Source organism: Cnephaeus nilssonii, assembly GCF_951640355.1.
Source record: "Cnephaeus nilssonii genome assembly, chromosome: 4".
Taxonomy (NCBI): Eukaryota; Metazoa; Chordata; class Mammalia; order Chiroptera; family Vespertilionidae; genus Cnephaeus; species Cnephaeus nilssonii.
Window position 1 is genome coordinate 103,976,414 of NC_137075.1, and position 13,459 is coordinate 103,989,872.

Here is a 13,459-nt window from a genome sequence, read left to right on the forward strand (position 1 = left end):
CAGGCCCGGCGCGACCTAGCACCGCCCCCACCGCTCGGCTCCGCCCCCGCCGGCTCCGACCCCGCCCAGGGCGCTAGGTCCCCACCAACCACTTCTCCGATTCCAGCTCCACTCTCGGGGCCCGCCCCCGTTCCGCCCCGCCCCTCCTTAAGCTCCGCCCCAGCCTCAATAAAAGCCCAGTCTAGGCCCCGCCCATAACATGTGGTCTTCGCCAATCACAACTCCGCTTCTGGCTCAGACCGCAGGCCCCGCCCCTCCCCGCCTCTCCAGGCTCCGCCCTCAGCCCTCAAGCGTCTACTCCAAGAGAAGCTCCGCCCAGAACGCGTTGTCCCTGGCAACCTGGTTCCTCGGAGCTTGCTGTCTGGAGGGGCTCTAACTCCTGCTGGCTGGTTCAGCTTTCTTTGGCGCCTCCAAATAGCATTTCTCCGCGTGCGCGGTCCTAGGTCCCTTCATTTTTCCCTAAAACCTTCCTGGAAACCCAGCCCAGTCTCCAAATTTCTGCATTACACCAACTGTTCCCAACCCTCTCCCTGGAAATCCCAGCCCCCAATGCTGGTTTCCCCCGCCCGGCCTGTCCACGTCGAGCGCCCTTGGTCTCCCAGCCGGGCTCATGGGACAAGTGACCAGCACCCCGGGGACACAGGGAGGCCTGTGTCTGCTAATGAAGAGCGCACGAGGCTGCTCTCCAGGAATCTCGGGCGCTTCTGGAACCTCCCAGGTCCAAGGAAGCCGCGTCGGAGGCGTTGACACCGGTCCCAAGGAGCTGGAGTCGGAGTGGCTGAAAATCTGGGTATGGAAGGTCGGTGTGCCCAAAGGGTATTCTTGAACCATAATGACCAAGACTTCCCTCCCTTTTATAACCTGCTTCTCCGTATCCATATGGCCGGATAGGACAGACGAGGCCAGCTCTGAGCTTGTTAGCTCCCAATTCTACACTCAGGGGCCCCCCGAATGAAAGCAGTGGATGGGGAGGGCCAGGTGTGCCCACTCCTAGTCCAAATAAAGATCCTCCGGGTTGGTGAGGGGGCGCCCAAAGACAAATGCTGCTGGATTTTTGAGGAGAGGACATGTCCCCTGCCCACTCGTGGACCAGTCCAGGGGAGGTTTGGGGACTGGAAAACAGAAAAGTACAGCCAAGGACAGTCCCCATTAGGAACATGACGGTCAGGGGTGTAGGGGCTGCGGGGTGACAGACAGCGCCAAGCTTTAGATCTGGGCCCAGCTCATAAGAGACAGGATTTCTGCCCCGGGGTCGACAGCCAGGGCATCCTTCCTGGAGAGGGAACAGGAACGACCTCCCCGAAGGGCCAGCAGATGGCGCGCCCCCGTGTGGCGGTGAGCAGCAACCGCAGGCGCATACAGGAGACTTCTGGCTGCCCAGGCTGCGGGGCGAGGGAGGCGGAGAGGTCACAGCCCTTTCTGGGCTGCGAAAGCTCCAGGGGTTGGAGGCAGTTTGAAGGGAGGACCCCCAACAATTGTTCTTTGAGGGCAAGGAGGACAGGGCCAGGTCCTCAACTGTTGAGGTCCCATATGAGGCAGGCATGAAGCAGCCTCAGGGTGCAAGTGGGAGTGGGAGCCTATACAGCAAGAACTAATGAGATGAGTGGGTGTTTCTTAATATTCTCTGCTGCATAGGTCAACACCAGTAACTTCTGGGTCAATGTGACCGTGGCTCAACCTGGCATCTCTGTCAACAGAGCGCTCCTGTCCCTGCTGGGGCGAGTTAACAGTGCCCCTCCCCCTAGCCGCCTCATCCTCATCCTCATCCTCATCCTCATCCTCATCCTCATCCTCATCCTCATCCTCAGCGCTCCTGTGATTCGGTGGGGAATAATGAGCCGGCTGGCAGCACAGGGAGCTACTAGCAGAGGGCGCCGCTGGGAAGCACGTGGCCAATCACCTGCGCCCCCCCCCCGCCCCCCCTCCTCTAGAGCGGTGGGGAACCTCTCTGGCCCTCCTGGAAATCATTCGGTCACATGTGACTATCAAGCACTTGAAGCATAAGTAGCCCAAACTGAGATGGGCTGTGTGTGTAAAATACACAACGGATCCCATCAATTTAATACAAAAGGAATGCAAATCTCATTGATATGTTTATATTGATTACCTGTTAAAATAATTTCTGAATATGTTGGGTGAAATGAAATTATTATTAAAATTCACATCACCTGCTTTTCACTTTTATCATAGGGCTACCAGAAAATCTGAAATTGCCCATGTGGCTCACATTACATTTCTGTTGGACAACAGTGGCACAGGCAATGGTTCTCAAAGTGTGGCCCCAGGCGTGCACATCAGCATCACCCAGTGTCACAGTGCAAATGCTCAGCCCCACCAACACTTACGGAGTCAAAACCTCGGGTAGGACTCGGCAACTTGTGTTTTAACCAGCCTTGCAGGTGATTCTGCTTAAATTTGAGAATCACCAATTTGACCCAATGACTCCACTTCTAGGAATATGTCCTAAGAACCCCGAAACACCAATCAGAAAGAATGTATGCACCCCTATGTTCATAGCAGCACAATTTACAATAGCCAAGATCTGGAAACAGCCCAAGTGCCCATCAGGAGATGAGAGGGTAAAAAAGCTGTGGTACATTTATGCCGTGGAATACTATGCAGCAGTAAAAAAGAAGGAACTCTTACCCTTTGAGACAGCGTGGAGGGACCTGGGGAGTATCATGCTCAGTGAGATAAGTCAGTCAGAGAAAGACAAGTATCGCATGATCGCACTCATATGTGGAATCTAAGTAACAAAATAAACTGATGAACAGAGTGGATCCAGAGACATGGAAGCAGGGAACAGAGTGCAGAATCTCAGACGGAAGGTGGGGGAGGGTGGATGGGTGGGAAGTAATCAACCAAAGACCTTGTATACATATATGCATAACAATAGGGTGGTGAAGGCCTGGGGTAGGGGGCGGGCTGGAGGAGGCCAATGGGCGGGGGGGGGGGGGGGGGGGGGGGTAAGGGGACATATGTAATACTTTCAACAGTAAAGATTTATAAAAACAGAAACAAAAAACAAAAACTTATTCTCTGGAGTATTTGAGGTCTTGCTCCCCAGCATATTCTCTACAAAAAAAATCTCTACAAGAAAAAAAAAGAAAAGAATCACCAGTACAGATGATGCCATAAAGGAAGTGGTTTCCCAGCAGGCATTGTGGAGGGAGCCACAGGCAGAAGAAAGAGGTAGCTCTGAAGTGGCCGTCCTCAGTTGAGTGGCCTGGCAGGGGACAGGTAGCCCAGGGAGCGGGAGGGGGGCTGGGTTCAAAGCTGCCTCACCCTCTGAAGGTGGGACCCAAGACCAGTTAGTTACATAGCCATGTTGGGGGTCCACCCCCTCATCTGGAAAAGAGACGGTGATATCAAGGGTGCCTTTTGGGGCCTTTGTGAGGATTAAATGAGCCGGCACACCCGAGGAACCCGGCATTTAGTAAGTGCTCAATAAATGCTAGTCCTTAGCAAGGGGCTGAGGAGATGGATGTCCCCTCAAGAAGACACAGGTTCTACACGTTAGCGTGAAGAGGCTCATCTTCCGCCCGTTTTAGGTATTTGTCCTGGGTCATTCTGTTGTGGTCCCTCCACGTGGCACAGCCCGCCCCACCCTGTTGTGCAGGGGGCAGCTGCCAGCATGGGCACCACCAGCCTGGCGTTTCGCTTTCTGTCCAGGAAGCAGCCTGGAATGAGCTGGGCATGTTTGCAAACGTTACCTCGTTTTTCTTCCAATAATCCTGCTGAATACCTCTGTGTGCCAATGAGGCTCAGAGAGGTTAAGCGACCTCCCCAACAGCACACAGCCAAGGCTGGAACCCCGGAATCCAGCCGCGCAGTCAAACATTTGCAAGGTGTAAACACAGGGATGCCTTGGGGAACTGAGGTTGCCCACTAGCTTCCCAGCCTTCAGCCACTGACTACAGCTCTCCTGGCCGCCGGGGACAGAGGGCCTTGCCTATTGTCAGAGGAGGAAGGTGGCTACTTGAGGCCCTGGCCCAGCTGGAACTTGCCAGAGAGTTACAGGTGAACAAGGAACAAGCGAGGCACAGACAGGGACCTGGGGTGGTATTACTTGAGGCTGACTCCGTAGATGCAGTACTGGGCCCAGAGCCATACCTGGGGCATCCCTACAGCACTGGGCTTCAGAACTAAGCTGTGTGACGCTGGCAGAGGCAGCCTCTCTCTGGGTCGGGTTCTGAGAGATCACTCTGGCCACTGTGTGAAGACTGGATTAGGAGGGCTGAGGGCAGGGGCCTGGAGGGAGCAGGGCGAGCCCCGTCCAAGCCTATGTCCCCTCCTCGGAGACCCTGAAGGACTCTAAGCAGGATGGAAGTCCCTGGGAACAGTCACTTGTGAATACCTCTCAGGTGGCCAGCCACAGGTGATGGAGGGGAAGGAGCACTGGGCAGGGAGTCCACACCACCTCTGCCCTCCCTGGACTTGTCCCCATCCACACAATGACAGGGACACTAAATTCAATGCTCTTGCAGCAGCAGAGCTTGACGGCCCATGGCCGGGCCTGCTGAGCCTACCTGCCCAGTTTTAACATTGGCTGTGTGACATTTAGCAGGTAACTCAGCTTCCACATCTGTAAATGGGGTGTGTGTGACTACAGCACCTGCCTCATAGAGTTCCAATTAGGATGAGGTGAACACGCAATACAATATACAGAGGATGTATTATAGAATGGTATGCTTGAAACCTATATCATTTTATTAACCAACTAGAGGCCCGGTGCACAAAATTCATGCATGACTAGGGTCCTTAGGCCTGGCTGGCGATCAGAGCCGATTGGGGCCTTCCTTTGTTCCGCGCCTCCCCCTGGTGGTCAGCGCACGTCATAGTGAGCGATCGAACTCCCAAGGGGACACTTTGCATATTAGCCTTTTATATATATATATATATATATATATATATATATATATATGTCACTCTAATAAATTCAACAAAAATTTTTTAAAATTTGTATTAAAATAAAAAAGATGAGGATTAAATGAGTGAATAAAAGGAGCAGTGCCTCGCATGTAGTAAGTGCTCAACCAATGTCAGCCGTCTACCCTGGTTAGTGCTATTTAGGAGCAGTGAGTCTGTTGTCAACTCCCTTCTCAGGAGTCCACAGCCCAAGCCTTGTTTGGAGCCTACCCTGCCCAGAGGACTGGCAGGCTGAGGCCAGCCCTGTCCAGAGGAGTGGAGAAGCCTGGACTCCCCCCGGTTACCCCAGCAACAGCAGTGATGCTCCAGGCCCCAGGAGGGCTGGACCACTCCTCCCCACTCCCTGGGGAGGTGCCGAGGAGCCCACACGGTGGCCCAGACTGTTGGTGGGGAGATGCTCCCCACCACTTCTGCCCCACCTCCCGGGCCCCACCTTGCGGCCTTGCAGCGTCCAGGCTGTGACATGAAGAGGGGAGCTGGGCAGCACGGGGAGGGCATGGGGGAGCCCGGGAAGAGGAGGCAGAGGCTGCTGCGACCTACCCCCTGCCTCTGGGTCAGAGGGACCCACAGCTCTGTCCCTCTGATGGGCAGGCCAGGGTGCTGCCTGCTCTGAGAGTCTGGAGGGCCACCCCACCTTCCTGGGCTCTGGGCTCGGCTCGGCCTTCACAGCCACAGGCTCTCCAGCCTCCGGGACCACGCTCCCCTCTGCACAGCGAGGAGTCTGGCTGGACGGACCGGCCCCCCCCCCCCCCCCCCCCAGCTCCTGACACGGCTCAGAATTTCCCGGCGTCCTGGGAAGGCACCAGCCGCACCTTTCTGGGCACAGCCTCGCGCTCTTGGGAGTGCAGTGGCCAGGGTGCCGGCAGGCCCTGGGGCGAGGCTGCTTGGGTTCAAGTTTGGTTTCTTCCCTCCCCGCCTGGGCGCCCCCATTTAAGCTGTTTAGCCTCTGTGCACCTTAGTTGCTGTGCAGTCTCGCAGCGGTGACCAGCAGAGGTGACACGCTGTGGCGGGGCTGATGGAGGTTTCCACCAGGGGCTCAACGGGCCGACACGCTGTGAGGGCCGGGCCAGGACACCTGCTCCGAGCAGAGGTAGGAGTCAGAGAGATGGCCTTGCAGCCCGGACTCTACACTCGGAGCCGGTTCCTGGGCCGCCACACGGCCCCTAGTGCCCACTCCGCTCTCACTGCCCGTGACCATCTGCTTCTGTCCCTGGCCCCTATCAGAGGCCGGGCCAGCCGTACCTGACGCCCCTCCACAGGCCTGGCACGAGCCAGGGCCAAGGCCATCCGTGGTCAGAGAGACTCAGAGAGAGGCTGCAGGCTCAGCCCCCATCCCAACGCCCCGGCAGGCGGGGGCAAAGAGAAGAGGCAGGAAGCGGTTGTACACAGTCATGTGTCGGCACGGCCCCTGGTGACAAAGCATCAGTAGTCTCCCTGGGCCACAGCCCTGGTCGCCCCTCATGGGGCTGGAGGGAAGGGAGGGTTCCGTGAGCAGGGCTGGGTTTGGAGACCACACAGGGGGCCCCACAGGCCCGGATGCAGCCTTGAAGGTAAGTGGAGGAGCCTGGAGTCCCCCACTCACCTGGGACCTGGGCACTGGGAGTGGCTGGTGGCTTCTGTCCTGAGGAGCAGGGCAGAGTCAAGCCTTAGGGATGGCTGTCCCAGTACACACACACCCACCCCCCCGCCCCGCCCAAAGCATCCACAGGGGTCCAATGCAATGAGAGGTCCAAGGTGACCAGGAGGCTTCTCCCAGGGTCACCCCGTGCCCCCAGCCAGCCAGCCCTCCCGAGGCACTGCCTCCTCCCAGGAGCCTGACCCTCACTGGGGCAGCCACGGGCCCACTGATGCCTTCCCGCTCTCTGCAGCGCCCCTGACTGCGGGCCACACTGCCTCCGCTGCTCTGGGGCCTTCCGCTCCAGCCCTGGCAGGGCAGGCCCGGTCCCCTCCCCCGGCCCACCAGCGGTGCCTCTGTTAGCACAGCCAGGGGCCATGTCCGTCCGTAAAGGGTGGCTGCCCTCAGTGCTCAGGGTCCTAAGGCCAGACGGTGTTCATGCTGCTGCTCAGAGGTAAGAAAAGACCAGGACCACCCCGACAGGGCCCCGGGCGCCAGCACACACGGGACACGTGAGCAGGGACACACAGAGAACACGGTGCACCGCGCACAGCTCAGTGAGGGCCGCCTCCACCCTCCACTCGGCGCACGCCCCAGGCACACGCAGGCGGAGGGCCCTGCCAGGCTCTGACCCGAGGCAGGACAGCCGGGCCCGACCCACTACCCTGGCCCACGGTCGGGGTCCTCCTGGCTGCATATGACGCCCGCATCCTCCTCGTGGCTGCAGTTGTGCGTGCCCAGGCCCGCGTGCCCGCACTCCAGCAGGGTCTTCTCGTCGCCCGCGCAGCGCACGTCGTCCAGCAGGATGGGCAGCGCGCGGCCCTCCCCAAACTCCGCGCCCTTGGTGGCCCGCACGGCGTGGGCAAAGCCCAGCTGGCGGCACACCACGGCGGTGGCCTTTATGTCCCAGCCGTCGTCGCACACGGTGCCCCAACGTCCGCCTGCAAACACCTCCACGCGCCCGCGGCCCGGGCTCAGGCCCGCGGGCCGCACCAGGCGCACGGCCCCATTCAAGGGCGCAGAGTTCTCAGCGCCAGGCCGGCCCCGCCGCCGTCCGCCGACCCTCCGTCCGCCGGGCCGCCGGGTGGGCCTTGCGGGGCGTGGGGTGGGCCTTGTTGGGCTCGAAGTAGGCCTTGCCAGGCGCGGAATGGGCCTTGTTGGGCGCGGGGTGGGCCTTGCCGGGCGCGGGATGCGCCTCGTTGGGCGCGGGGTGGACACGGGCGGAGGGGCTGTGGGGCGGCCGCGCCGGGGCACCTTCGTGGGCGCGCGCGCTGTGGGCCGCGGGGTGCTCTCGGCCCTCCGGATGAACTCTGCGGAGAGGAAGAGCCTGCAGTCAGAGCCTCCCTGGCCACCCAGCTCTCCATCCCGGAATGCAGACCCCAGGGAAGGATGTCCTTGTTCTACCCTCCATCAGACACTGAGGCTGCGTGCCTCCCCGTCACCCTGGCCCTCCGGTGTGAACCTGGAGCCGGTGCAGATGCTCCTGCAAGTCAGTCATCCTGCAAAGCCCCTGGCAGCTGCTGGGCCTGCCCTCCCAGCCCCGCCTCCTGGGAGTCCCCGTCCTCACACCGTAAACTCAGGAGCTCGTGGAAGGGGAGGCGTGTCTGAGAGGGCTTCTCTGAGCAAGTGACCCTTCCTGGTTCCAGTGGGTGGTTCAAGGGGGAAGCTGAGACCCTCTGATGGGGGTGGGGGTGGGCACAGCAGACAGGCAGGATGAGAACCAGCCTGCCCAGGGCCCGCTGCTCAGGGTGCAGCCTCCCGCCAGGCCCCTGGCTGCCCGGCTTCTCCCGCTTGGCCTCTTGCTGCTCCCTCTGCCTAGACTGCCCCCCCCCCACACACACACACACACCCCGTGGTGCACCCTTCTTCTCCCTTCCAGGTCAGCCCTCAGCCTCTGCTGCGAGACCACCACGCCCTCATCCTGCACTGCCCTGGGTCCCCATGGCACCAGCACACACTCTGTCACTGGGCCTGGGACGCTAAATGACGTGTCTGTGTGTCCGGCCAGGACAGGGCCTGGCCTGACCTGGAGCGGGTCACTCCAAAAGTGCCGGCAACTGCGGACTGAGTGGCTGGAAAACTGGCCCAGGCCCGAAGCCCCCTGAGGCTGGACTTAACTCCCCCCAAACTCAAGTTCCTCTCTCCCCCAACTTCCTCTACCCAGGGTACCCTTCCTCAGGGCCGGGCACCCCGCCCGCCCAGGGGCCTAGCCTTCCCCTCCTCCTACAACCCCCACCCACACCCCGCCTGCCAACGGGTGACGTGCTGGGTACGCTTGCCCTCCTGAAGTGGTTCCTTTCGCCCACAAGGTGGTTTTTCAAAGCCAACATTTTCAAATGAGGAAATCTGTATGTAACAGCTCGGAAAGGCAGACACCACGTCCATCTTGCTCAGCGCTACATCCCCAGAACGAAGCCCACGGAAGTGCCATGAATGAACGGAATAATTAACGGACGGGTGTCCTGCTTCTCTTAAGCATGGAAAGGTCTGGCCCTAACCGGTTTGGCTCAGTGGGTAGAGCGTTGGCCTGCGGACTGAAGGGTCCCAGGTTCGATTCCAGTCAAGGGCATGTACCTTGGTTGCGGGCACATCCCCAGTAGGAGGTGTGCAGGAGGCAGCTGATTGATGTTTCTCTCTCATCAATGTTTCTAACCCTCTATCCTTCTCCCTTCCTCTCTGTAAAAAATCAATTAAAAAATATTAAAAAAAAATAAAAAAGAATGGAAAGGTCTGGCCTGGCCAGCGTAGTTCAGTGGTTGAGCATTGACCTATGAACCAGAAGGTCATGGTTCGAGGCACAGGCGTGGGGCGTGCAGGAGGCAACCAATCAATGATTCTCTCTCATCATTGATGTTTCTATCTCTCCCTCTCTCTTCCTCTCTGAAATCAATAAAACTATAAAAAAAATTTTTAAAAAAAGGAATGGAAAGGTCTGGCAGCGCTGGGCCTCGCTCCCACCTAGCCTGGCCCCATAGAACAGCCCCCTCCTCAGGACAAGCCCTCTCAGTTGGCCCCTGATCCCAGGGCAGCCACTGGTGGCCTTGCCCGGCCCCTCAGGTCCTGAAGATTGGCACCCCTCCCTCCCTCCCCTCCAACCCAGCCCCGACGCCCCCTCCCCTAGGGACCCTGGCACCCAGAATCACTTTCCAGTATTCCTTGCTCACACAGGGCACACCCTCTTTCTCTGTGCCTCTCAGGGACTCCGAGTGCACTTCCCTGGAAACAGCTCTTTCTCCCCTTCATGCCCCCTTTGAGACCGGCAGGCCCTTTGTGCCACCCACCCAGGGCCTGGGGCTGGCACACATGGCCCACTTTAACTGAGTGCATAACGTGTGCCCAGCACAGGGCCCGGCAGAGGGTCCACCTGGGTGTGGGCTATGGGAGCGTCCCTCCCCCACGGGGTCCCTGTCGGTGGACACTTACTTTCTTTGGGCACAAAGCGGATGAGGCGGCTCCTCACCGTCACCTGGGCGGGCTGGATCTGACACTTGCCGGGGGGTGCCCGCCTGCCAACACATGGAAGGTCATGAGCCCGGCCCTGGGAGCCCGCCCTGAGCATGTCCGTGTGCTGCCAGGCCTGGCCAGGTCACGCCGGTGGCCATGTATGGAGCACCTACTGTGTGGCCCCGTGGCCCCACAGGCTCCATGCCCCGGATCTCCAGGAGTCCAATCCCAGGACAGGAACCCCTCATCCCGCTTCTGCATGAGGCGGGTGGCTCACCTGAGCCACTTCTAACGCTGAGCACGGCCTGTCCTCTGAACCTGGTCGAATGGCATCCTCCTCCCCCCACAGCCTGCCAGTCCGACTCCTGTCACTGGAACGACCCCGGCCCTGGCCCCGGCCCACAGCCTTTGCGGAGGGTCCCTGCCCCCCCACCCCCTGGCTTCCTGGATTTCTGGTGATGCAGAAACAGGGGCTCCTCTGCCTGCAGGAACCAGGGAGAGATTCAGTCCATGGAAATGAAAAAGGTGGCGAGACAGTGTGTCTCAGGGTTGGCAGCAGAGCTGGGGGGCCCGGGGGCCTTTTGGGGGGGAGAGTGGAGAGCGTAGAGCGTTGGGAGAGAAAAGAGTCAGAAGAGGTTGCCAGGACTATGAATTGGGCTCTTCTGGCATCTTCGAGGGGCACCAGGAAGGAATGGAATTTCGTTTTAATTAGTTTTTGGCTCTCGATCTGTGAGTCTTTGAATGGGACCCGCCGATCCTGGGCTGACCACGTGGGTACAGACTTCAATAGGTCCCACCAGCTCAGGGGAAAGCCAAGGGGTGAAGCAGCCACGTGACACAAGGGGCTTCCAGACGGGCTTGGCCAAAGAGGGAAACCGTGGCCCCACCCCCCCACCCCGCCGCCAAGGCTGAAGAAGCACGTGCAGGAGGCAGCACTTGTCAGAGCTGGAGAGGGTGGGTTTCCTGATGGCCCTGAACCCAAATAATATCCACAGGCCCAGCAGGGGCTGGTTCCTCAAGGAAATTATGAAAAACATGTTTGTTGTGCAAAAGGTAGGAGCTACACCAAAAACTGCCACATTAACGCGGTTATGTTTGGGCGGTAATGAATAGCCCGCCCCCCCCCCCCCCCATGTCTCCGTTTTCCAAAGGTGCTGTCATGGGGCCTCCGTGCAATGTGTTGCAGGGCAAAGCAACACGTTTATTCCAAGAGAGAAAAATGAAAGGGATGAGGAGGGTCAGGAAGGAAGGGAGGGAGCCTGGCCGGCTCCGGCCTCCTCCCACACACGGGACCTTGAGCAGAACCGACCTCTGCCGCGGGACAAGCCGATACCGTGCGGCACCAACTAAGGCAGTGCCGGTCCGAGGCACATCTGGCGTGAATCAGGTGCTCCGTGCGTGTGACATCTCCTTAGAGAAGCATCTGCTCTGAACGCCGGGAACGCCCGGGAAAGAGAGCGAGGGCACCATGACTCAACAGAAAATTACGCGGCCGTTAAAACCCATCCTTCTGCGGGTGATGTTGCAACGTGGGCATGTTTATGCAGAACGGGGAAAAGGAGCGAAGGAAAATGCAAAGTTTGCAGGTGCCTCCCGCAATGAGGTAAATCCTGGCGCCGCCCACGTAAAGATGGGGGGGGGCCTCGGGAAACAGAAGGGGTGTGGCGAGAGGAAGTGCTTATGTTTTTCTTGAGAAATATGTCAATAATGAACAGGCCCTAGCCGGTTTGGCTCAGTGGATAGAGCGTCGTCCTGCAGACTGAAGGATACCAGGTTCTATTCCGACCAAGGGCACATGCCCGGGTTGTGGGCTCGGTCCCCAGTAGGGGGCGTGCAGGAGGCAGCCAATCAATGATTCTCTCTTATCATTGATGTTTCTAACTGTCCTTCTTCTTTCCTCTCTGAAATCAATAAAGAAATAATATTTTTTTAAAAATAATCAACAGGCCGATTTGGCTCAGTGGATAGAGCATCGGCCTGCAGACCCAAGGGTCCCGGGTTCGATTCCAGTCAAGGGCACGGACCGCGGTTGCAGCCTTGATCCCCAGCCCTGGCTGTGTGCGGGCAGCAACCAATGGATGTCTCCCTCTCCCCGATGTTTTCCTCTCCGTCTCTCCCCCTCCCTTCCACTCTCTCTAAAAATCAATGGAAAAAATATCCTCAGGTGAGGATTAACAACAACAACAACAACAAAATAACAGTAATAATGAACAGACCTGTGCTTTAAGAAAAAAATGCGGTAGACAGGAGGGTCTGCAAAGCTGTCACAGACCAGAGGAAGCTAAGGAGACGTGACGACTAATGTAATTCTGGAACAGAAAAAAGAACGTGAGAGAAAAACTAGAGAAATTCCCTTTAAAAAGTGCAGTTACCTCAATTTGAAAAAGGAGTATGGAGTTTAATGAATAGTGATGTGCCAACATTGCTCCTTAATTGTGACAAAGGTGCTATAATAATGTAAGACATTTAAATAATAGAGAGAAAGAAAGAAAGAGAGAGAGAGAGAAAGAAAGGTGAGGGGCATATGGGAAAATGCTGTATTATCTTTGCAACTTGTTTGTAAACCTAAAACTATTCTAAATTCTAAATGCTTTAAGTTTTTAAAAGATGTGATGATGGGGCTTGCGCTGACGAGCCCCCATCAGCATCTCTGACTCCCTCCTACCACGGACAGAGGTGGACTTTGAACCTGGCAGTCCGGGTTTGAACCCTGGATCTGCCTCTCACCAGCAGTATGGGCTTGTCTAGTCACTTCCCTCTTGGGGCCTCAGTTTTCTTATCTGGAAAATGGGGGTATGGATAATCTCCACCTTAGGGAGTGCCAGAGAGGGAAACTGAGGTAACGGAGGTGCAGGCTCCTGGAAGGCGGCGTCAGCTTCGGCAGCGCCGGGGGTGTGACTCACCTGGAGGGGTCGATGATCTTGTAGATGACCCCACGCGCTGCTGTGGCACTCGGCACGCCCGTGGACATGAAGTACAGCTCCCCTTGGACGAGACACAGGCAGGGAGTGAGCACGCCACCTGGAGGCCGTCCCAGCGGCCCCGCCCCCACCTCAGGCTCTGAGACGCCCCCCCACCTCAGGAGGCCAGCCCTGAGGGGCCCAGGCCCACGCAGCTCCCCAGTGCCCAGAACTGGAGACAGCCTGAGAAAGGCGGCTGACGTGTCCAAGGGCCTCTGAAGCTCTCCAGGGCGGTGGCCACCCTGGAGCCCCCGGTCACCTGCCTGGGTTTCACGCCCAGCACCACACACTTCTGGGCACAATGAGGTCCGTGCCCCAGCTCCTTACTAACTGCCTACTGGGCAATGAGGGCACACCTGGCTCTCCCCCCCCCCCCCCCTTCAGCTTCCTCATCCCAAAATGAAATGCCTCATAGGACTATCATTTGGATCTATTTTTATTGATTTCAGAGAGAAAGGGAGAGGGAGAGGTAGAGGGAGAGAGAGAGGGAGGGGGAGGGAGGGGCAGGGGG

At 58.3% G+C, this 13,459-nt stretch overlaps 1 protein-coding gene across 1 annotated transcript in view; it reads right to left on the reverse strand.

The window, feature by feature from the left end:
- Positions 1–6,659: 6,659 nt before the first annotated feature.
- HHIPL1 (HHIP like 1) overlaps positions 6,660–13,459 on the reverse strand; it is a 16,702-nt gene continuing 9,902 nt past the window's right edge. Inside the window, exons 6-8 of the mRNA XM_079769327.1 lie at positions 12,892–12,973; positions 9,968–10,050; positions 6,660–7,854 (exon numbers count right to left, since the gene is read on the reverse strand). Coding sequence (XP_079625453.1) covers positions 7,205–7,854; positions 9,968–10,050; positions 12,892–12,973 — 815 coding nt within the window. The 3' untranslated portion in view covers positions 6,660–7,204. The remainder of the gene's footprint in view (positions 7,855–9,967; positions 10,051–12,891; positions 12,974–13,459) is intronic.